Genomic DNA, 26200 nt, shown 5'->3' with positions numbered 1-26200 from the left:
TCTCTGTCCTCACAATTTCCCATATGATTCATATCTTTCTCCATACTTCAGACCCTCAGCCTGCTATAAGTTATTTTACTCAGCTGTGAATATAAATGTAATGGGGAAAAACACCCTCAAAGCTTGCAAAAAATGAGCTTAGTATAGGAAACATAATTTTTTGATAGCCACAAATTTATTTTGCAGACATATCCAGAATCCCTTAGGTTGATTGAGTGCCAGGGCAGAGCTTCCCCTAGGGCAGCCATGGGCAAACTATGGCCCGCGGGCCGGATCCAGCCCGTTTGAAATGAATAAAACTAAAAAAAAAAAACAAGACCGTACCCTTTTATGTAATGATGTTTACTTTGAATTTATATTAGTTCACACAAACACTCCATCCATGCTTTTGTTCCGGCCCTCCGGTCCAGTTTAAGAACCCATTGTGGCCCTTGAGTCAAAAAGTTTGCCCACCCCTGCCCTAGGGCCTTCCATGCCAGGAATAAGAATGAGAACTCGTGCCATAAAGTACCATCTACGTCATTAAGGAAATCGCATGGTTATGAGCATGTCATCCAGAATCACACTCCCTAGGATAGCATTTGTCTTTTACTTGCTATGTTATCTTAACCACTTGAATTATCCTCACTGCGATCATATATAAAAATGAGGATAACAATGGTAGCTAAAGCCCAAGGGTGTTGAAAAGATTAGATAACATGTTGAATAGGAATTGCTTAGCACAATACCTGGATGTGTCAATTAACTTGGACTGCAAAGCAAACCTCATAATTCTGTGAATGAACATTTGGGCTGGGCTTTGCAAGACAGTTCTTCTGCTGGTTTCACCCAGATTTACTCATGTGGCTGCAGGGTGTTAATGGATGGACTATGGGCTAGTTGCTCTAGCATGGCCTCACTCACATGCCTGAATGACAGTTCTGGCTGTCGGTGCTGGCCACCTTGGTGACAGCATGATAGGAGCACAAGTCCTCAGCTGACTACCCTAATCCTATCCATATGGTGTTGGTCTCAAGGAAATCAGGAGCACAAAGAAAGCCCCTAGTGCAAGCCCTCTTTAGCCTCTCTCTGCATCAAGTGTACTCTTTCCCATTGGCAAAAGCAAGCCATATGGCCAAGGTCAGATGCATTACAGGAGGGGAATATTCCAGGGAAAAGACACAAAGAGATATGGGCACATTGTGGGTTATCCCTGCAACAATCTACCATACTATGAACAGAGTAAGTGCACATGAGATGTTGGCTACTATAGTTTGTATAATGTCTCTCCTGTGATTATGAAAACAATACAGTCATGTAGCCCAGAAAATTTGGTTCCAGTCTTGGCATTGCCACAAATTGTATGACCATGGTTGTGAATAAATCTCTGAGGATGTTCATTGCACAAATCTTGACTACATGATGCTCTATCACACATTGGCAGTACCAAACCACAACATAGGTTTTTAGACTGTAAATGTAGACATGTACCACTCTACTGGAAAGCTTCTCCATAAAATGCACTGAAATAGTTGCATGCCTCCTTAAAACCCCATCTAGGTTCCCAGTCCAACCTGAATGAGGTGATACAAAATCTCGCAGCCAGCAAATCCTTCAAAGTCAAGCACACAGAGCGCTTTCTCTATGCGGAACTTGACACTGTAAAGAAACTGATTCCTTCTCTGTTTGATGTAAAGAACTTACCACCTGGTGATGGCAAACCCAAGGCCATGTAAGTTTGAGATATGTCACTGCATACTCACACCTCCCATTCCTGAAGTACCCTCCAAACTTCTCTTCCTGCTTTCACTCCTGCCCCACTACAGTCAATATTCTTCAAAGCAGCCCAATTCAAAGTTTTCAGAAATGTATTATAGATAGTAAGGACAAGAACAGATATAATAAGTACTCATGGACTTTACTTTTCTCTTGGAACCTCCATAGAAATCAAGAAATGCTTAAACTCTCATCCCTGGATGTTATCCATGCTGCCCTGGTGAATAAATTCTGGCATTTTGGTGGCAATGGGAGGAGCCAGAGATTCATCAAGCGCTGTATCCAGACGTTCCCCACGTTCTGTCTGCTGGGGCCTGAGGGGAACCCTGTGTGCTGGGACCTGATGGACCAGACAGGAGAGATACGGATGGCAGGCACCCTGCCTGAGTACCGGAAGCAGGGCCTCATCTCCTATGTCGTGTATCACCAGGCCAAGGCTCTTAACAACCTTGGCTTCCCCATATATTCTCACACTGACAAGAATAACAAAATTATGCAGAAAATGAGTTACAATCTGCATTATATCCGCATGCCCTGTACCTGGAACCAGTGGTACTGTGTGCCTCTGTGATGCTGTTCTACAAACAAGTGTCAGATGGGCCCCAACATGTGGCTGGAGCAATGGGTGGGTGGGCAGAGAGAAAGAATAAATTGTACATAATTGTAATTATCAGTAAAGCAGTGGGCTCTGGGGAGGCAGTGTGAATGTTCAATACCATGGTCCCTGCACTCAAGTCACTGCTGGCTTCCCTTAGATGTATCAGGTTGAAGCAGCCCCAGGCACTCCACATGGTTTAGTTCCCCCATGCTTCCGGAGATCTCCATGACACTCTCATCAGCTGCATGCTGCCCAGAATGGCTTCTCCTAGAACTCGTAGTATGTGGATCTGTAGAGCCTTGCCAGATTTTCCAGAGAGAGGTAATAGTTTTTGAGCATTATGACTTACTCTTCTCTCTTTCTATGGTCTTTCTCCTAATGATCAGCAAGTGCACTCTGCTCAGTAGGTCTGTAGAGATTATCCTCTCCTCTGATTACTGCTTTCTCAATACATTAAAGGATTACACACTAATATGTATGAAATACTAGGTTAAACATAGTGTACTTGATATGGCAGGGAGGGTTTCGATGAAAAAGACTAACTTATATTAGCCTGTCCCCTCCTCACTCCCACACCAGGAAAAATGATTCACTGTTGCTTCTAACAGCAGAGCTTTCTAAATCTACCCAAACCCCAAACAATAAAGAGATTTTGTGTTTGATTGTACAAGTTGAAGTGAAGTGGTTTGTGATGGGAAGAGCCTGGGTTGGGTTTATGGAGAGTGGGAAGACCCAGACCCAGGGAGGGGGCTATTTATTGAGAAGAGTGAAGTTTAGGTGGAGGCAGTACATCATGGTACCTATTGTTTCACTTGACCTTGGCACATTATTTCAGGATGCCTAAATTCTATGCAGACCCGACAATAGTCTCATGGGAAAGTCTGGTTGGTGGTGTTGAGCAATTTTTGTCCTGGTTGGATCAGGGTATTTGGGAGAGTTTCCTGCCCCAACATTTCAACAGGAACAGCACTAAACCTTGGCACTGGACAACAAAGAGAGCACTGGACTGAAGATAGTCACCTTAATTAAGAATCTGTGTGGCCAAAACCAGTTTGGCTCAGTGGATAGAGTGTCGGCCTGTGGACTGAAAGGTCCCAGGTTCGATTCCGGTCAAGGGCATGTACCTGGGTTGCGGGCATATCCCCACTGGGAGATGTGCAGGAGGCAGCTGATCAATGTTTCTCTCTCATCGATGTTTCTAACTCTCTATCTCTCTCCCTTCCTCTCTGTAAAATATCAATAAAATATATTTAAAAAAAAAAAAGAATCTGTGTGCTTTTGGTTCATCTATAACTAGAATTAGGCTGTGGAATTGAAGATGAAGGCCCCACAAACAGAGAAACCAATGAGCAAGGTTTAATTTCTAGTTCCGTCAAGAGAGTGGAGGCTCGGTTTAGAGGAGGGATTCTCAACCTTGGTAATATGGGCGTTATAGAGTGGACAATTTTTTCTTCTCAGGCCATCTTGTGCATTTATACAATACTAGTAGCACATTGCGCAATATTGCGCAGTATGCTGCCCACTGCTTCCTCGGGACCTGGCAGGAACTGCAGTGCACCGCCGGGAGCTGCGCTGCTTCCACCAGAGCCAGGAGAGAGCCGGGCTGATTCCGTGGGAGGCGGAGGGAGTCACGCCACTTCGGCTGGAGCATGGAGGGACTCGTGCAGATTCCGTGGGAGGCGGAATGGACCCGCGCTGCTTCTGCAGGAGGCAGGCCCGCAGTCTCCTCTCTGGGCCTGCGCTCAGCTGCAGAGGCTGAAGGCCAGCCCCCTGTCCCTGTCAGTGTCTGTTCTGGCTGCGTCCAAGCCTTCGTGGGCCCGGGCGGGAGCTGCCTCCAAACCTTTGCGATCAGAATCACCAGCCACAGGCAAGGCGGCTCCTGGGTCCTGGGGTGCCGCCTTGCCTGTGGCCTGGCTTTCTGATCGCGATCACCAATTGGGGGCGGGCAAAGGCGCCCTGGTTCTCCAATCTAGGGCCAGGGGGCAGGGCACCCAGCTCTTGCCTGCCGCCTGGGTTTCCAATCACCATTCTTCCATCTTTCCCCTTTTGCCTCCCATTATTGTGCCTACCTATGCAAATTAACCACCATCTTTCTTGGCAGTTAATTTGCATATCACCCTGATTAACCAATGAGAAGCGTAGCAAAGGTACAGTCAATTACCCTGTTTGTCTTTTATTAGATAGGATGGAGCAAGATTCCTGCCCTCCAACCAGTAATATTCTCCATTCTAGTTATGACAATTAAAAATGTCTCCTGTTCTTGTAATCTCCTGTGGGCAAAATCACCGGTAGTTGAGAACCACTGGTTTAAGAGTAGAAGTTCTGCCACTTGAGGATGCATCCTAGTCACTAATACAGACTGTGGGCCTTGTGCCTAGATTTTCTGATTCAGTAGATTTAGGGTAGGCTCCCAGATTTACATTTTTAACAAGTTTCCCAGTGATCCTGATGTTGCTGGTCCAAGAACCATATTTTAAAAACCATTGGTAGAGAAATAAGAGAACATGTCTTATTTTCTAGAACTATAGATGAAAATTCATATTACATACTTCTTAAATATATTGTTTTACCTTAGTAGTTATCATGTAAATTTTTCTTTTAATTCATTTGTAATATTTCATATATTTTTTTCAATTAAGTTGACATTCAATATTATTTTATGTTAGCTTTAGGTGTATAGCATAGTTGTTATACATTTATGTAACTTACAGCATGATTTCCCCAATAAGTCTAGTACTCACATTATTCCATATATAGTTATTACAATATTATTGACTATGTTCCCTATGCTATACTTTTCATTCCCATGACTATGTTGTCATTGCCAATTTGTACTTCTCAATTCCTTCACCTTTTCCACCTAGCCTCCTGACTCCCTCCCATCTGATAACCATCAGTTTGTTCATTTATTTTGTTTTTTAGATTCCACATACACGTGAAATTGTGTGGTATTTGCCTTTCTCTGTCTGACTTATTTCATTTAGCCTAATATCTCTAGGTCCCTCATAAAAAATTCTCAAAACTCATATATACGTTGTCATTAAACAGTGTAATAGAGAGTCATTAAACTACCCTTTTACAACTCTGCCATGAAACCTGACAACTGGAGAACACCTAAGATTCTTTTTCAATAAAGGGGAAAAAAAATCTTCACTATTGAGTGTTGTACAGTGGAAAAACACAGACCTTTCAGTACTAAAACTTGCCCATCATATATATTCAAGTGGGTTGTTTGAAACCTGACATGAAGGATCTTTTCTATTCCGAGTGACATCTTCACTGTTCTTCATGGCCCCATATCTAAGGGCACATTTTTTGTCTATGCTGCTCAGCACCAGGACAGCTCTCCAACTACTTGTCATAAGCCTTCTTCACACCATCCCAAAGTCAGTTGCATCCACAATCTGGCATTCTTCAAAGTGCTTTGAGAACTAAGTTGAAGACCTCCACATATGGAAGTTGCCTTTTGTTGTTGTTGTTTTTGGGGGGGTGGGGGTGGGGGTTACTGTCTTTGTCAATAGAAGGAAGGATTACATTCCTTATAGGTTAGCTAGACCCTACTATTGAGATGAATTAAGATTCTCCATAAATACTGTTGACTGGGGGGAAATGAACAACACAGCAGATTCAGCATTTAAGAGTTGTGCATTTCAAATAATTGTATTGCAAAAAGGGGAGAGGAAGTGTTAACCAACAGGTGGAGAAGAGGAATCCATAACCCAGCTCCTTAACACAACAAAATTAGCAGGTTTCATTTATATGAGTACAACTAAAACCCCTCCAAGAAGTGCCTGTGGTCAGCAAGGAGGAAGAGACTGGTGACATTGAAATAGGTAGAAGGACCTCAGGGTCAGGTAAAGAACAGCACACTCCACTCATGACAACCGCATGGGAAATGAGACATCATGACATTCATGAAACCAATAGGATATTTTGTGGAACACAGCAGGCAAAGTGAGCTTGGACTTGGTATTCATAAGGCAGCCAACTTTAAAGGGCTACTTGAAAGGGTTGCACTCAGAGGAGAACAAAGTGTTTGTTATACCGCAAACTGTTTAATTGTTCTCTTTGTTCCCCAATATGTAGTGCGATTTTATTACAGGTTGGCTGATTTGCTCATAAAATTTGTACTCTGAGGAGATGTGATCTATCTATTTATTCATATTTACTATGCATTAGTTTAAAAGCATGCTTTCTGGGGAGGTCTTGTTTACCACACTGCAGGGGATCCTCGAGGGAGGTGAACATGGTGACGGGTAGAGAGGGGGAGTCTTCCTGCTGCTGGTATGATCCTACCATGGATTCTGAGGTTCTTGATTCCACATATACAAAGACTCTTGGAAGACTTCACTCAGTCTTATGTGGATGATGCAGGGTAATGACTTCCTTTCTGGGCCATGGCTGCGACAGATGGTATCAAATGATGAATTGCATATGTGCTTAAAATTCCAGTGAATTCTATTATTTTGTTAACAAATAATTTTAAAAGTCTGTGATTTTAAAAATAATTCTCTTTAAGGACCCTTTAGAAATAGCATTTACTCCCATTTACATTATAAACAAAATTAATTCAGCACTTTAAAACTATAAATTTAACTTCTCTTTTAAGGACACCACTTTTTGGCAACAAATGAACTATTCTTAAATACTAAGTAATCCTTGTAATCTCGTACAATGACCATTTAAAAATTATAAAGTACATCTAAACTTTTGTTAGCTCTTCTAATATTTAAGCAAAACATGAAGAAGACTTCAACTGTAAAATTTCATAAGTCTAAAACAATTACCCTAATTAAGTCTTTTACATTGGGTTTAAATGCTATTATTCTAACAGGAAATTTATGTATTTGAACACCAAATATATATATTAAGTATATGAACACTAAATAGTCATTACTTCCTCTTTAATTAAAAGATATTTGTACTGGGAGAAACCAAGATGGCGGCATAGGTAAACACCGGAAATTGCTGCCTCGCACAACCACTTCAAGAATACAACTAAAAGACGGAACGGACATCATCCAGAACCACAGGAAGGCTGGCTGAGTGGAAATTCTACAACTAGAAGGAAAGAGAAAAGCATACCGAGACTCAGAAGAGGTGTGGTGCGCAAGTAAAGTGCAGAGGCACGGAAGCGCATGCGGAGAGGGCTGGCGGCTGAGGACACGGTTGTCTTTTTTATTCGAGAGGGAGTCTCAAGATCCCGACTGCTCTGAGCTCCAGTTCCGGGTGAGTCTCTGGGGACCCAGACTTATACGGGAGAAACTGGACTGTCTGGCATCAGTCGGAATGCGAGGGCAGCTTTTTCTCAAAGGTGCTTGCAGAGATTACCGGGACACTGAGAAGCAGGGCCTCTGAGGGCAGGACTGAGGAGCAGCCATAGCTGCTTGCTCCACCCTGTTGATCCCCTGGGACCCCGCCCTGCCCAAGCTGTCCGTGGAGCCTTTTGCATATGAAAGGCCTGGCCCTTTGCAATCTGAAAATTACCTAACAAACTTGTAGCTGGCCCAAGGCCCCACGGCAACTTGCATTGCTTCACAGCTGAGCTCTTGCTAGGTAGCCTCAGGCAGAGGCTAGATTAGCACCTCCTTAGAGATCCAGGAGCCAGTGTACCTGGTGGTCAGAGTGGGACCATCCAGATTGCAGCTCCTCGGACCCATAAGGGACACACTCAGGGGGCAGACTCAGTGAGCACCAAAGCCCCACTGAAGCAAGTCTTGCTCCGGAGGGGTGTCTCAAGAACAGAAGTTCCCCCACTGCAGACACAGCTGATTCTCACAGCCAATTGGCCTGGAGGTCAATTCCTCCCAGTGATACCTACAACAATCAAGGCTTAACTACAACAAGACTGTGCACAAAGCCCACAAGGGGGTGCACCAAGAGTGTCAACCTCAGGTAATTGGGGAGGCTGAACCACTGGGCCCTATAGGACACCTAGCACAGAAAGCCACTTTATCAACACAGGGAAGCACAAAAAATATGGAGACAAAGAAACAGGACACAAATGACAGAAATGGAGGAAAGCAAACTACTGGATATAGAGTTCAAAACCACACTTGTAAGGTTTTTCAAGAATTTTCTAGAAACCACCGATAAATTTAGTGAGACCTTCAATAAGTCTAGTGAGATTGCCGATAAACTTAATGAGACCCTCAAGAAATCTAGTGAGACCCTTGAGGTTGTGAAAAAGGACCAACTAGAAATTAAGCATACACTGACTGAAATAAAGAATATTATACAGACTCCTAAGAGCAGACTAGAGGATCACAAGAATCAAGTCAAAGATTTAAAATACAAAGAAGCAAAAAATACCCAACCGGAAAAGCAAAAAGAAAAAGAATCCAAAAATACGAAGATAGTGTAATGAGCCTCTGGGACAACTTCAAGCATACCAACATCCAAATTATAGGGGTGCCAGAAGATGAGAGAGAGCAAGATATTGAAAACCTATTTGAAGAAATAATGACAGAAAACTTCCCCTACCTGGTGAAAGAAATAGACTTACAAGTCCAGGAAACACAGAGAACCCCAAACAAAAGGAATCCAAAGAGGACCACACCAAGACACATCATAATTAAAATGCCAAGAGCAAAAGATAAAGAGAGAATCTTAAAAGCAGAAAGAGAAAGACAGTCAGTTACCTACAAGGGAGTACCCATACGACTGTCAGCTGATTTCTCAACAGAAACTTTGCAGGCCAGAAGGGAGTGGCAAGAAATATTCAAAGTGATGAATACCAAGAACCTACAACCAAGATTACTTTATCCAGCAATGCTATCATTCAGAATTGAAGGTCAGATAAAGAGCCTCACAGATAAGGAAAAGCTAAAGGAGTTCATCACCACCAAACCAGTATTAAATGAAATGCTGAAAGGTATCCTTTCAGAAGAGGAAGAAGAAGAAAAAGGTAAAGATAGAAATTATGAACAACAAATACACATCTATCAACAAGTGAATCTAAAAATCAAGTGAATAAATAATCTGATGAACAGAATAGACTGGTGATTATAATAGAATCAGGGGCATAGAAAGGGAGTGGACTGACTATTCTCAGGGGGAGAAACGGGTGTGAAGGATATGGGAAGAGACTAGACAAAAATCGTACACCTATGGATGAGGACGGGGGGGGGGGCGCGGTAAGGGCAGAGGGTGGGGTGGGAACCGGGTGGAGGGGAGCTATGGGGGGAAAAAAGAGGAACAACTGTAATAATCTAAACAATAAAGATTTAATTTAAAAAAATAAAAATAAAAAAATAAAAAATAATTTTAAAAAAGATATTTGTACTATGAATTTGACTCCCCTAAACAATTGTCCCCAGCCTGTGGTTAATTTGGTCCTCCAGAGTACATTTGAAAAGGTCAGGAGACATTTTGGTTATCACCACTTGGGGAGGTGGTGCTCCTGGCATTTAGTGGGTAAAAGGATGCTGCTAAACATCCTACAGTGCCAAGGCAGCTACTCGTAAAGAATTGTCTACAGTGTCAAGGTTGATAAGCACTGCTCTAAACATTTGTATATTCTATCTCTTACCTACATGAAAAGTATCTGTACCATCCCAATTTTTGGAAGTTATTTCCTATCAAAAAAGTAGTTAAGATATATTAATTTCTTTGCTTTTTTACATTTATTTTTGTTCATTTTTATTGAATTTATTTGGGTGACATTTATTAATAAAATTACATAGGTTTTAGATGTACAATTCTATAGTCCATCATATGTATACTGTATTGTTCACCAACTCAAGTCAAGAGGATCCCTAGTTTCCTTTTCAGAAAACTGATAGAACATGTTGGACAATGTTTTTAATATTATGTCAATAATTTCATAACTTCAAGGGTGAAGAAACAATTTAACCCATTTCCTTGAATTAGAGTTATATTCATGTCAATATTTTTTATTTGCTCACAGAAGTCTATAAGTTCCATCTTGGTTGGCAAATAATTGGGTTTTAGGGTTTTCAGATGCAAAACTATAAATTGGGATACCTTTGGATATGAGGGGTTTCTAAGACTTCAATAACTGAGAGACACTTCTGTTGTACCTTTAGGACATTATAACTCTGAAGGATATTTTAAATGATATCCTATTGAAATTTCCAGATTTCTAACAACACAGAGCAGGGTAATGATTAAACAACCAGCTCTGGACAGTTGACCTCCCCAAACCAGTTTTAAGTGCAATAGAGAAAATAAACCGTTGCTACTGGATAGAGAAGCCGTAAAGCCTCAGAGGCCAACCCAAAAACACTACCACCCAGAGGCTGAGCCACAAACTGACTCTTAGCTAAACACAAGGCAGTCTGGGACACAAATACGGCCTGCTTTAAAATCAGGACTGTGGTTTACAACACGTAGGAACAGTGTATCTCAGGGAAATTCAACATTCTCCTGAATACCTGGCAGGACTAAGGCGGGCCAGACTGACGAGTAGAAGAACCGAAGGACCTTCACTACTGCAAATTTTTTTTCTTTTTTCACCTTTTAACTAAGAAACCAATTTTTTCTTCTTCTTCTTTTTCCATCACCTGATTTTACCCTTTTAATTACTACATTTTCATTTTTAACCAGTATTATTACTGCTACCATTTTACCATTTTTTAAAGTGCCATTTTATTTTCTCTTTATTTTATTTTGGGATTAGTGTTCTCCATTGTATTTTCATCGTTCCTTTAGCAACAATTTTCCCTACCTCAATTTTACCTCTATCCTAAAACCCTCTCCCTCACTTTTCCCCTTTTGTTGTCCTGTTTCTCTTACCCTATTCCTGCTTTAGATTTTCCCTATTCCTTCTGTTTACCTCTTGTCAAAATTTCACCCTACTTATATATCCTATTTCCAATCCACTGCTCTAAATCCTTATTCACATATCCCTTATCTTTCTTCACTATCCAAAAATTTTTTTCTCTTCTTTTATCTTTCTATTGTTTTGTTGCTGTTTGCTTGATTGTTGAGTATATTTTTTGTTGTTTTTGTTGTTTGTTTGTTTGCTTGTTTTGTGTCTGTGTGTCTGTGTGTGTTTTTAGGACTGGTTGTGAGGCTGTTTTGTTTTTTCTTTTTATTTTTTTCTGCTGGTTTTCCCCCTCCCTCCACCCCACCTCCACCCCCCGGCGGTTATTTTTGTGCTTCTGTTTTCCCTTGCCTCTCTTGATATTATTGGTTGTTTCAAGTTTGCATTCATCTCCAGGGAGCTGTTGCTGGAATTTGTTGGGATTAGTGGCAGTTCTATAAGAGTTTTCTCCTCATATAAATAGTCTCTTCCCTTCTTCTACTTCATTCTCTCTTTTCACTCTTTTTTTTCTCTTTTTCCCCCCTCCTTTTTCCCAATTTCATTTTTACACTCCTTTTTTTTCCTACTTTTCTTTTCTTTTTTCTCTTTTATCTTTTTCTCTTCTTTCGTCCTTATCCCCTAATTCTCCTAATTCGGGTGGTCACCTTTATTTGGGGTTATTAATATCGTGAATATATTTGTGTTCAGTGCCTGGTACGTGGTGCCTTGTTGTGTTGTATTTTGTGCCTTTAAATCAACGCCGCAGATCCAAGCAACAGCAGCCTCCTGAGCACCACACACTCTGTCTGAGGAACAGCAGCTAAACGTGAAGCGTCCCCATACCAGCCAGAAGAGCCACCACAGCTGTGAACAGCACCCAACAGAGGAGCTGCTGCCAACTGAGGAGCAGCTGCTACTGCAACCGCCCGAAGAGCAACCACAGCCCAAGGAGCCACTGCCACCCAGGGAGCAGCCACTGAACTACTCAACGTCTACATATGTCAGTGAGATCAAACATGGGTAGACAAAGAAACCCCCAAAGGAAAGAGAAGGAGGACTCGCCAGAAAAGCACCTAAGTGATACAGAGGCATGCAACATGACAGAAAAAGAATTCAGAATAAGGGTCCTAGAATGCATAAACTGGATGGAGGAAAAAATCAGCAACTTATGCAAGAAGCAAGAAGAAACAGATGAAAAAATCAATAACATATGCAAGAAGCTAGAAGAAACAGATGAAAAAATCAATAAATTATGTAAGAACCAAGAAGAAATGAAGAGTGATATAAAATAAAAAACACCATTGAAAGTATCAACAGTAGACTAGGAGAAGCAGAGGACTGAATTAGTGAATTAGAAGACAAGGAAGCAAAACACACCCAAACTGTACTGCAATTGGAGAAAAAAAAATTAAAAGACAGGAGGAGAGCCTAAGGGAACTTTGGGACAACATGAAATGAAACAACATATGAATAATAGGGGTGCCAGAACAACAGAAAGATGAACAAGGATTAGAAAACCTATTCGAAGAAATAATATCAGAAAACTTCCCTGAGGTGGGGAAGAAAAAAGTCACACAAGCCCAGAGAGTCCCAAACAAGGTGAACCTGAAAAGACCTACACCAAGACACATCATAATTACCATGGCAAACGTTCAGGACAAAGAGAGAATCTTACAGGCTGCAAGAGAGAGACGGAAAGTTACATACAAGGGATCTCCCATTAGATTATCAAATGATTTCTCAACAGAAACACACCAGGCCAGAAAAGAATGGACAGAAATTTACAAAGTGATGCAAAGCAAAGGACTGAATCTAAGAATACTCTATCCAGAAAGGCTATCATTCAAAATTGAAGGAGAAATAAGAAGCTTCACAGACAAACAAAAAAAAAGGCTAAGGGAGTTTATCACCACCAAGCCAGCAATGCAAGAAATGCTAAAGGAACTTGTGTAAAAAGAAGAAATAAAAAGCTCAGAAAGAAAACAGCCACACAAAAAAAGAAATGGCTACAAACAAGTACCTTTCAATAATAACTTTAAACGTAAACGGACTAAATGCTCCAACCAAAAGACATCGAGTGGCTGAATGGATAAAAAAACATGACCCATACATCTGCTGTCTACAAGAGACCCACCTCATCAGAAGGGACTCACACAGACTGAAAGTGAAGGGATGGAAAAATATCTTTCAGGCAAATGGAAAGGAAAAGACAGCTGGGGTAGCAATACTTATATCGGACAAAATACACCTCAAAGTGAAGGCCATAACAAGAGATAAGGAAGGCCACTTAATAATATTAAAGGGATCAATACAACAAGAAGATATAACCCTGGTAAACCTATATGCACCCAATGCAGGAGCACCCAAATTCATAAAAAAAACTCCTGAAAGATATCAAAGGAGAGATCGACAACAATACAATCATAGTAGGGGACTTTAATACACCACTGACATCACTGGATAAGTCCTCTAGACAAACAATCAGCAAAGAAACAGCAATCCTAAATGACTCACTAGATCAGATGGACTTAATAGACATCTTCAGAACACTTCACCCCAAAGCCACGTAATATACATTCTACTCAAGTGCTCATGGGACAGATTCAAAAATAGACCACATATTGGGTCACAAGCAAAGTATCCCCAAATTCAAGAAGATTGAAATCATAAAAAGCATCTTCTCAGACCACAATGGCATAATATTAAAAATAAACTACAATAAAAACAACCCCAAATACTCAAACACTTGGAAGTGGAATAGCATGCTATTAAATATTGATTGGGTTACCAATGAGATCAAAGAAGAAATTAAAAACATCCTGGAAACTAATGACAATGAAAACACAACAATCCAAAACCTATGGGACACAGTGAAAGCAGTCCTGAGAGGGAAGTTTATAGCTCTACAGGCCTATCTCAAAAAATAAAATAAAAACAAGAAAGAATGGTAGTAAATCATCTAATTCTACAACACAAAAAATTAGAAAGAGAGCAGCAAGAAAAGCCCAGAGTGAGCAGAAGGAAGGAGATAATAAAGATTAGAGCAGGAATAAATGACATAGAGACCAAAAAAACAATACAGAAAATCAATCATACCAAGAGCTGGTTCTTTGAAAGGATAAACAAGACTGACAAACCTCTAGCCAGACTCACCAAGAAGCAAAGAGAGAGGACCCAAATAAACAAAATCAGAAATGAAAGAGGCGAAATAACAACAGACCCCACAGAAATACAAAGGATTGTTAAAAAATACTATGGACAGCTCTACTCCAACAAACTAGACAAACTGGAGGAAATGGACAAATTCCTAGAAAAATACAACATTCCAAAACTCAATCAGGAAGAATCTAAAAATCTCAATAGGCCAATAACTATGGAGGAAGTCGAAGCAGTAATCAAAAAGCTTCCAGCAAACAAAAGCCCGGGGCCAGATGGCTTCACAGGGGAGTTTTACCAAACATTCAAGGAAGACCTAAAACCTATCCTCCTCAGACTATGTCAAAAGATCCAAGAGGACGGAACACTTCCCAGCTCATTCTATGAAGCCAACATCACCCTAATCCCAAAACCAGATAAAGACAATACAATGAAAGAGAATTATAGGTCTATATCCCTCATGAACATAGATGCCAAAATCCTCAACAAAATCTTAGCAAATCGGATCCAGCAGTACATCAGAAAGATCATACACCATGACCAAGTAGGATTTATCCCAGGGATGCAAGGATGGTACAATATCCGCAAATCAATAAACGTGATACATCACATAAACAAATTGAAAGAAAAAAACCACATGGTCATATCAACTGATGCAGAAAAAGCATTTGACAAAATCCAACACCCATTTTTGATAAAAACTCTCAGCAAGGCAGGAGTAGAAGGATCATACCTCAACATAATAAAAGACATATATGACAGGCCCACAGCCAACACCATACTCAATGGACATAAACTAACACCATTTCCCCCAAAAACAGGAACAAGACAGGGATGCCCCCTCTCACCACTCCTGTTCAACATAGTACTGGAAGTGTTAGCCACTGCAATTAGGCAAGAAGAAGAAATAAAAGGCATCCAAATTGGAAAAGAGGAAGTAAAACTGTCCTTATTTGCAGACGACATGATATTATACATACAAAACCCTAGAGACTCCATCAAAAAGCTACTAGACTTAATACATGAATTTGGCAATGTAGCAGGATACAAAATTAACCCCAAGAAATCTGAGGCATTTCTATACACCAATAGTGAACTTTCAGAAAGAGAGATTATAAAAACAATCCCATTTACCATCGCACCAAAAAAATTAGGCTACCTAGGAATAAACTTAACTAAAGAGGTAAAAGACCTCTACTCAGAAAACTACAGGACGTTGAAAAAAGATATAGAGGAAGACATAAACAGATGGAAGAACATACCATGTTCATGGATTGGTAGAACCAACATCATTAAAATGTCCATACTATCCAAAGCAATCTATAAATTCAATGCACTTCCCATTAAAATACCAACGGCATACTTCACAGATCTAGAACGAACTCTCCAAAAATTCATCTGGAATAAAAAAAGACCCCGAATAGCTGCAGCAATCCTGCGAAAGAACAAAGTAGGTGGGATCTCAATTCCAGATATCAAGATGTATTACAAAGCCACTGTTCTCAAAACTGCCTGGTACTGGCACAAGAACAGGCATATAGATCAATGGAACAGAATAGAGAGCCCAGAAATCGGCCCGAACCAATATGCTCAATTAATATTTGACAAAGGAGGCAAGAACATACAATGGAGCCAAGATAGTCTCTTCAATAAATGGTGTTGTGAAAGTTGGACAGATATATGGAAGAAAATGAAAGTAGATCACCAACTTACAACATACACAAAAATAAACTCAAAATGGATAAAGGACTTAAATGTATGACAGGAAACCGTAAAAATTCTAGAAGAATCCAAAGGCAACAAAATCTCAGACATATGCCAAAGCAATTTCTTCACTGGTACAGCTCCTAGGGCATTGGAAACTAAAGAGAAAATAAACAAATGGGACTACATCAAAATAAAAAGCTTCTGCACAGCAAAAGAAACCATCAACAAAACAATGAGAAAACCCACTGCGTGGGAAAACATATTTGCCAATGTCATATCTGATAAGGGCCTAATCTCCAAAATTTATAGGGAACTCATACAACTTAACAAAAGGAAGATAAACAATCCAATCAAAAAATGGGCAAATGACCTAAATAGACACCTTTCAAAAGAGGACATTCAGAAAGCCAAGAGACATATGAAAACATGCTCAAAGTCACTAATCATCCGAGAGATGCAAATCAAAACAACAATGAGGTACCATCTCACACCTGTCAGACTGTCTATCATCAACAAACGACAAGTGCTGGAGAGGATGTGGAGAAAAGGAACACTCGTGCACTGCTGGTGGGAATGCAGACTGGTGCAGCCACTATGGAAGACAGTATGGAGTTTCCTCAAAAAACTAAAAATGGAACTTCCATTTGACCCTGTGATCCCACTTCTAGGAATATATCCCAAGAAACCAGAAACACCAATCAGAAAGGATATATGCACCCCTATGTTCATAGCAGCACAATTCACCATAGCTAAGATCTGGAAACAGCCTAAGTGCCCATCAGTAGATGAATGGATTAGAAAACCGTGGTACATCTACACGATGGAATACTATGCTGCTGTAAAAAAGAAGGAACTCTTACCATTTGCTACGGCATGGATGGAACTGGAGAGCATTATGCTAAGTGAAATAAACCAGTCAATGAAGGAAAAATACCACATGATCTCACTCATTCATGGATAATAGAGACCATTATAAACTTTTGAACAATAATAGATACAGAGGCAGAGCTGCCTCAAACAGATTGTCAAACTGCAGTGGGAAGGCCGGGGAGGGGGGTAAGAGATCAACCAAAGGACTTGTATGCATGCATATAAGCATAACCAATGGACATAAGACACTGGGGGGTAGGGGAGGCCAGGGGATTGTTAAGGGCGGGGAAAAAAAGGACACATATGTAATACCCTTTGTAATACTTTAAGCAATAAATAAAAAAAGAAAGAAATTTCCAGATTTCTTATTGCTTTGAAGTTTTTGTGTACAACCTATGAATTTTTTTTTAAAATGCCTCCTTAGCTCAGCCAGCATGGCTCAGTAGTTAAACATCGACCCATGAACCAGGAGTTCACAGTTCAATTCCAGGTCAGGGCACATGCCCAGATTGCGGGCTCAATCCCCAGTGTGGGGCATGCAAGAGACAGTTGATCAATGATTATCTCTCATCATTGATGTTTCTATCTCTCTCTCCCTTTTCCTTCCTCTCTGAAATCAATTTTTAAAAAATATTTTTAATGCCTCCTTAACCAGGTCAGGTGATCAAAATTAATACCGCCAATAATGTGTCTCTAGATGTGATTCCCTGAGGAATAAACAACATCATTAATACAATATTTTACCCAAAAATGCATGATCTGAATCTAGTCATAAGGCAAAAATTATACAAACACTTCAAAAAATATAAAACAAACCAAAATTGAGGGCCTTCCAACAATACAATACAACTGGCATGTACATGTAAAAATTCTAAATATCGTGAAAGAAAAAGAAAGGTTGAAGAATTATCTCAGAAAAAAAAATGAACCTAAAAAAGCTGACAGCTAAAAGCAATTTGAGATTCTGGAATGAATGCTAGATCAGAAATAAAAATTCTATAGAAGATATTTTTGCTATAATTGGCAAAGTTACTTTATGGCCTGTGTATTAGCTACCAATAGTAGAAAAATGTTAAATTTATATTGTGGTTAGTGTGATGTGAATGTCCCTGTACCTTCCATGATCCATGATGAAATATTTGGGACAAATGATCAAATAGCTGCAACTTACAAAAACATTTAAATGCATGTATAAACAAATATAGCAAACTAAAATCAGTGAATATTGGAGAAGAGTTTAATGTATTATTGTTGCAATTTTGAGGATTTGTAATTTTATAAAATAAAGGTCCAAATTTTTAAAATGCCTTATGTTGTGACTAGGATTAATTGATTGTCACATTTTTCAATGATCCAATAATAAGTTAATAATATCACATTGTCTGTGTGTAATTGTGGACTCATAATGCCTCATAGAGTTGATGTATTTCAATGACAGTCATAGCTCTCCATTATTGTAACTTTCACCAATAGAACCCCCTCTTCTGTTGATTCATAAATTCTTTGGACATGAACTCATTAATGTTTGAAAGCTTTCTTGCTTTCTGACACATAAAATGGTTAAAATTTACTTTATATCTGTCTGCAGGAAACCAGAATCAATTATTTCCTCAAAAAGTCTCAGTTACTTTTATTGAAAAAAAAATAATATTAGAGATCAGGATGTCTGTATCTTAAGATTTTCATATGTAGAATGAGAAGAATAGCACTATCTACTAACATTGACTTGTTAAAATAATTAAACAAGATAATTCATATAAAATACAGTGCCCCATGTCTGGTCTACAATATTGTTCAACAAATGTTACTTATCCTTATTATTAGTACTGAAATGAAAAAATATGAAACAAATTTTCTGATTATTCCCATTCTTCAAGAATTGGTGAGGAATTCATTGATCTAAGGTTAATCTAGTTGCTTTAGAAAAGGCTCACGCCATTCTCCTAGGACATTCATTTTTTATTTCCCTCCTCTCACATCTTTAATATTTCTTATTCTTCCTTGATATGGAGTTCTCAGCCAAGTTGTTCTTTTAAAACACACACACACACACACACACACACACACGCACGCACACACACGTGATATATATATATCAAATATATATATTTGATATCAGAGAGGAAGGGAGAGGAAAAGAGAGATAGAAACATCAATGATGAGAGAATCATTGATTGGCTGCCTCCTGCATGCCTCCTACTAGGGATTGAGCCCACAACCTGTGCATGTGCCCTTGACCAGAATCAAATCCCGGACCCTTCAGTCTGCAGGCCCATGCTTTATCTACTGAGCCAAACTGCCAAGGGCCACGTTGCTTCTTTTACAAAGCTCATGGATGTTAACAGTATTACAGAATTCTTTTAAAGCAGCAATCCAGTGTCCTTAAAGATGAAGATAAGATATTTTATGGAAAACGAGATGATTTTGCAGTCTTTCATGCATATCTTTGGTATCTTTCAGCATGCTGAGTGTCTTACTGTTTGATGTAGGTGGTAGAGAAATATCTAGGATACCCCAGGATTTACCCTCATGTCCACCTAAAACAGTGGTTCTCAACCTTCCTAATGCCACGACCCTTTAATACAGTTCCTCATGTTGTGGTGACCCCCAATGATAAAATTATTTTCGTTGCTACTTCATAACTGTAATTTTGCTACTGTTATGAATTGTAATGTAAATATCTGATATGCAGGATGTATTTTCTTTTTTCTTTTTTTTAATTAAATCTTTATTGTTCAGATTATTACATTTGTTCTTCTTTTTTCCCCCCATAACTCCCCTCCTCCCAGTTCCACCCCACCCTCCGCCCTCACTCCCCACCCACTGTCCTCATCCATAGGTGCACGATTTTTGTCCAGTCTCTTCCCGCATCTCCCACACCCCTTTCCCCCCCAAGAATAGTCAGTCCATTCCCTTTCTATGTCCCTGATTCTATTATGATCACCAGATTATGTGTTCACTTGATTCTTAGATTCACTTGTTGATAGATGCATGTTTGTTGTTCATAATTTGTATCTTTACCTTTTTCTTCCTCTTCCTCTTCTTAAAGGATACCTTTCAGCATTTCATATAATACTGGTTTGGTGGTGATGAACTCCTTTAGCTTTTCCTTATCTGTGAAGCTCTTTATCTGACCTTCAGTTCTGAATGATAGCTTTGCTGGATAAAGTAATCTTGGTTGTAGGTTCTTGGTATTCATCACTTTGAATATTTCTTGCCACTCCCTTCTGGCCTGCAAAGTTTCTGTTGAGAAATCAGCTGACAGTTGTATGGGTATTCCCTTGTAGGTAACTGAGATTTTTCTCTTGCTGCTTTTAGGATTTTCTCTTTGTCTTTTGCTCTTGGCATTTTAATTATGATGTGTCTTGGTGTGGTCCTCTTTGGATTCCTTTTGTTTGGGGTTCTCTGTGTTTCCTGGACCTGTAAGTCTATTTCTTTCACCAGGTGGGGGAAGTTTTCTGTCATTATTTCTTCAAATAGGTTTTCAATATCTTGCTCTCTCTCATCTTCTGGCACCCCTATAATTCTGATGTTGGTACGCTTGAAGCTGTCCCAGAGGCTCCTTACACTATCTTCGTATTTTCGGATTCTTTTTTCATTTTGCTTTTCCAGTTGGGTGTTTTTTGCTTCTTCGCATTTCGAATCTTTGACTTGATTCTTGCGCTCCTCTGGTCTGCTGTTGGGTGTCTGTACAATATTCTTTATTTCAGTCAGTGTATGCTTAATTTCTAGTTGATTTTTTATCACAGTATCGAGGGTCTCATTAGATTTCTTGAGGATCTCACTACATTTATCGGCGGTCTCACCAGTCTTTTTGAGAGCCTTACTAAGTTTATCGGCAGCTTCTAGACAGTTCTTGAGAGACCTTAAAAGTGTGGTTTTGAGCTCTATATCTTCCATTTCTGACATTTGCGTCCTGTTTCTTTGTCTCCACATTTTTTTATCTTTTCTTGGTGCACCCCCTAGTGGTCTTTGTGCGAAGTCTTGTTGTAGTTAAGCCTTGATTGTTGTCGGCAATAGTGGGGGTGATTTGACCTCCTCATAGCCTTAACTGGCTATGAGAGTCAGCTGTGTCTGCAGTGGGAGAGCTTCTGCGCTGGATCTCTAGGGCGGTGCTAATCTAGCCTTTGCCTGAGGCTATCCGGCAAATGGCTCTGCGCAGGGCTTGGGCAGGGCGGGTCCCCGGGGATCTACAGGGCGGGCTGGAGCGAGCAGTTATGGCTGCTCTCAGTCCCATCCCTAGTGGCTCTGCCTCACAGAGTCCCAGCAACCACTGCAAATCTCAGAGAGAAAGCTGCCTTCGAGTTCCGACCAAAGCCAGACAGTCCCGCTTCTCCCGTTTGAGTCTGGGTCCCTAGAGACTCGCCAGGATCTGGAGCTCAGAATCTGAAGCTCCCTCCTGGTTGAAAACAACAACCACACCCTCCGCCGCCAGCCCGCTCCTCACGCACTCCGCACCTGAGTATTTCACTTCAGCACTGTGCCTCCTCTGAGTCTGGGTATGATATTCTCTTTCCTCCTAGTTGTAGAATTTCCACTCAGCCAGCCTTCCTATGGTTCTGGATGATGTCCATTCCGTCTTTTAGGTGTACCCTTGAATTGGTTGTTCGAGGCAGCAATCTCCAGCGTTAACCTATGCCGCCATCTTGGTTTCTCCAGGATGTATTTTCATTGTTACAAATTGAACATAATTAAAGCATAGTGATTAATCACAAAAACAATATGTAATTATACATGTGTTTTCCGATGGTCTTAGGCGACCCCTGTGAAAGGGTTGTTCGACCCCCCAAAGGGGTCGCAACCCACAGGTTGAGAACCGCTGATCTAAAGACTTAAAGTCTTGCTCTAGTCAGTTTGGCTGAATGGATAGAGCATCGGCCTGTAGACTGAAGGGTTCCAGGTTCAATTCTGGTGAAGGGCACATGCTAGAATTACAGGCTTGATCCCCAGTAGGAGGCATGCAGAAGGCAATCAATCAATGACTCCCTCTCATCATTAATGTTTCTATCTCTCTCTCCACTCCCTTCTTCTCTAAAAGCAATAAAAATATATTTTTTAAAAAAAGACTTAAAGTCTCTAGACCCTGAGTCTACTTAACATAGGTCTATTGTCTCTAGTAACTTTCTTATTTGTTTTAATACCAAGTATTTCCTGCTTGGGGTAAATAACTGTGCTGTATTAAGAGCTTTTGTGAGGAAAAAAGAACACAGTGCATGTTGTGACTGCTACATGTTGTGTAACTACAGACTATTGTTTTAATAGACCTAAACTGAGTGTCCTGGGTAATGTGGTAACAAGGTGGGACTAAATGTCAGGAACGTGTCTGAATTCCAGGTGTGGTTCAGCCAATCAGTGGAGGATACCAGGCAAATCACATGCTATATTTTGATTTTCCATTTTTAAAATGCAGATAAAATATATGCACTTGAAAAAGAGATATAAAGAGGATTGTATACTTGCATGATAGAGAATTGGCTCAAGATTTCAGGTTGGAGCCTAGTTATCTTACCATCTGCCTAAGCCTCATTTAATGATTAAATCAATAAGAGCCAGGGAAGAGAATTCACTACTGCTTCAGATGTGTTCCGAAATTCTTACAAGCTGGAGAGTGAAGAGGATGAGGATTAGGGAGAAATGAAACTGCAAGAATCCACCACTTATAATACCTGTAAAATGCCTGCTAGGAAGTCAAAAGGGGGAGGATCAGCCCAGAGTCACAGACACACTAGTTGGAAGAAACCCAACTCAGGGCTATTATTAATCAGAGCTAGATTACCCAAAGCTTGGTACATTGACCCTTGATTCCATTCTAATTTTTGCTAAGCATTTTGCTAGTGTGAGGCAGTGAGGAGAGAAACTGGGAATAGGAAGGAATAGAGAGTTTCAGGCCCTTGGAATAACAGAAGATCTCACTCAAATGTGGCAAACAATTGTCACATCTTGCTATGTGTCCTATCCCATCTTCCCAAAATACCAGGCAAATGCAATTGTCATTTTTTAGGTGTGGAGAAGAACTCTCAAACTCAAAGATAAAATGGAAACCAGGAATGACTAAAGAATTCACAAGGAGCCCTAGCTGGTTTGGCTCAGTGGATGGAGCATCAGTCTGCAGACTCAAGGGTCACAGGTTTGATTCCGGTCAAGGGCATATGCCCAGCTTGCCGGCTCAATCTCCAGTAGGGTGCGTGCAGGAGGCAGCCAATCAATGATTTCTTCTCATCATTGATGTTTCTATCTCTCTCTTCCTCTCCCTTCTTCTCTGAAATCAATAAAAAATATATTTTTTAAAAAAAGAATTCACAAGGAAGAGAGAGGCATCAGACTCAACCTGTGGCTGAATCACACCTACTGAAGGAGAAATAGAACAAAGAGAAGACTCTCAAGAATGTCCTGCTACAGGCATATGAAAGAATCACTTAGGGATTTTAGAAATTAAATATTGGAATTTCAGTAAAAATCAGTAGACGGACTGAGCAGGAAAGTGGACACAGTTGACAGATAATTAGAAAGCTGGATGATCTAGCAGATCATAACACAAAATAAAGATCAGATAGGAAATATGAAAGAGAAGACAAGAGAATTGAACAACACTGACAAGTTTGAACATCCAAATGGCATTCCAAAAAGTGAGAACAGAACAAGTGGAGGATAAAAGTAATTTAAAAGGAGGGAAAGGGAAGAAAAAGCAGAAGTAACAGGAGAAGCAGAAAATTTTCCAAAAGTAAAGAATGTCTTAAGATTGAAAGAACACAGTTCAGACTAAATGTGAAAGAAACTTGTTAGACACATTACTGTGCAATTTCAAAGCCCCAGCGATGAAGACAAATTCTTACAAGTTCCAGAGAGAGGGAACAGACTCATTATGTCCAGAAGACTAAGAATCACACTGACTTCAGACTTCTCACCAGCAGCTCCAGGTACCTAGTAAACAAAGAAGCAATATCAAAGTTCCAGGTCTTGGGCCTATAAACATATAGGAAGGCAAAACACTGGGAACGAAGTGCAGCATAGGGATTATAGTCAATAATGTTGTATTAACTATGCTTGCTATCAGATGGGTAATAGACTGATCAGAGCAATAACTTTGTAAGTTATATAAATGTCCATCCACTATGTTGTTCACCTGAAACTAATATAATAGTGTATGCCAAATGTAACTGAAAAATTAAGAATAAAGAAAATGTGCTAACAAAATAAGAATGTTAAATACATTAGAAAATATGGCAAAACAGCATTTAATTAGAACAACAATTTTTTTAAAAATTTTGGACATACAATAACTCGGGAAGTTTAATACACAGAGAGTCTCTCTATCTTTTAAAATGAGGTATAATATACAAACACACAGATCTTAAGTTACAGTTCCCTAGGGTTGAAACAAGCTTATCTTCATGGAACCTAGATCCTTTAAAAAAAAAAATAGAACAATACTATCACTTCTGATAGCACTTCACAAATGTTAACTCATTTAACTTAAAAAAAAAAGAAGAAGAAAGAAAACACCAGAAACTAGTAAAAGTGGGTAGCATTATTCACTCTACCTTCAGGTGAGGAAACTGAAGCACAAAGACTAGACAACCGGGCAAAGACAAACAACTAGTAAATGGATCCAACCCTGGGACACAACCAGATTCCCAAATTTGGAGAACCAGCTCTCTGAGTATGCCACCCAGAGGGAACAATTGAATGCCTCTGGAACCCACACCAGCTTACAGAGCTCTCCACCCCCAGCTTTTCAAAGAGCAAGGTCCACATTAAGAGCTTCAGCTTAATGATTTCTGTAGAAAATTTACCAAAACATGCTTTGCAGGTCTGAGCTGTGCATGCAAGGATAAAGGGGATCTTTTAGTCTGAAAAAGTCTGCTGCCTCCCATCCGTTCCTGGGACCAGTCTGCGTGGAGTTCACCTTCCAGGTGAGAACTCATCTCACTGGAAAGAACCACTGCTTTGTGACCCCCCCCCCCCCCGCCTTCTCCCTTTTTTCCTACAAATGACGTTGGTGGTTTTAGAGAAGAAGTGTTAGCTTATTTAGTGATACTTGGACCATGGGAAAGGGAATCTGTTCCATTTGATAGACAATGTTTCTGCACCTACTATGTACACAGCAGATGCGCAGTGGAAAAATTCTCAGGAGGACTAAGTCAGTTCTCCATTCTGAATAAATAAGTTATGAAGGGATTTTGGAAGTGGGTGGGTGAAGGGAGAGGTAATAACATTGGCAAGAAAGGATTCTTGGTCCAAGTAACATTTATTTAGCACCTAGTGTATAGAGATATTATGCAGACATTATTTTGTATTTTGGGGGGGAAACGGTCTAAAGGAGGCAGCTTGTTCCTGGGATAAATGTTAACCAGGAGAGTAAAGTACTCTATTAAAATCAGAGAGAAAATATTCAGACCAGATGTACTGTTCATTTAAATCATGTGTGTGTGGGGGTGGGGGAGGATGGGGGCAGTAATTTAAAAGATTTTATCTATAATGCTCTGACCATAAATGGGCTTTTTAACTTTTAAAATTTTGTTTAATATATTTGAATATTATTTAAAGCTTAAAAATAAGCTTTTAATCCAGCAGTTCCACTTCCAAAAACTTTATCTTAAGGAAATAAACATGGATATATATTTACAGAATCTGTTCAACAGAAAATTATTAACAATAGAGAAAAACAGTTAGCAACCCTAATGTCCAACAATGGGAGACTGGTTCAAAATATGTATGGTGCATGCATACAATGGAATAATAAAATATAATCTATATTATTTATAATAATGAAATATATATTCACTATACAGAGATACTTTTTAACATTCATGTTCTAAAATATTTGATGACATGGATTATGTCATTTTAAATTTAGAAACAAGTTACAAAATTATATCTATATCATGCCCTTATTTTTGTAAAAAAAAAACAAAACAATGTGTAAAAACAAATGGCTACATATTCTCAAGGTAATATGTATCCATATTAACTGGATAGTGGAATTTTTCTTTCTTTATAAAATAGTTTTTAATATTTTATTTTCCCTTCTAAATTTTATTTTCTATATTCTTAAAATTCCCATGCATATTATATATTGAATTATATAAACACAGATATACACATTATAATTAAAAACTATGTACTATTTTCTGTTCCACATTTTCTCCTTCTGTTTTAATACTGTCCCTTGTGCATGCCTGTGTTGTATCATAGTTCTTATGGTAATGGCTCCTTGCAGTTGCAATACACTAACAGATCATAATTTATCTAACCTTATCCCAGTGTCTTATTTTTTCCTATTTGTTGATGTTGCTTTATAAAACTGCTCTCTACAACTCATTTTCCTTGTTTGGGTTGTTCCTATT

The 26200-nt window shown here is 39.6% G+C and overlaps 1 protein-coding gene across 2 annotated transcripts in view; it reads left to right on the top strand.

Moving 5' to 3' along the window:
- The window catches only part of LOC308525181 (glycine N-acyltransferase-like), a gene marked incomplete at both ends in the record, with an annotated part of 52817 nt that overhangs the window by 10185 nt on the left and 16432 nt on the right, over nucleotides 1-26200 (top strand). The window contains 2 exons of one of the 2 annotated variants that reach the window (XM_081099966.1): nucleotides 1540-1711; nucleotides 1924-2326. In XM_081099966.1, the coding sequence (XP_080956092.1) occupies nucleotides 1540-1711; nucleotides 1924-2326 (575 nt within the window). Of the gene's footprint in view, nucleotides 1-1539; nucleotides 1712-1923; nucleotides 2327-26200 lie in introns of those variants that run through there. The other variant, XM_081099967.1, reaches the window with a different exon arrangement.

This window comes from Myotis nattereri (genome assembly GCF_964212035.1).
Source record: "Myotis nattereri genome assembly, chromosome: 9".
Lineage (NCBI taxonomy): Eukaryota > Metazoa > Chordata > Mammalia > Chiroptera > Vespertilionidae > Myotis > Myotis nattereri.
This window is presented reverse-complemented; position numbering and strand designations above follow the sequence as displayed.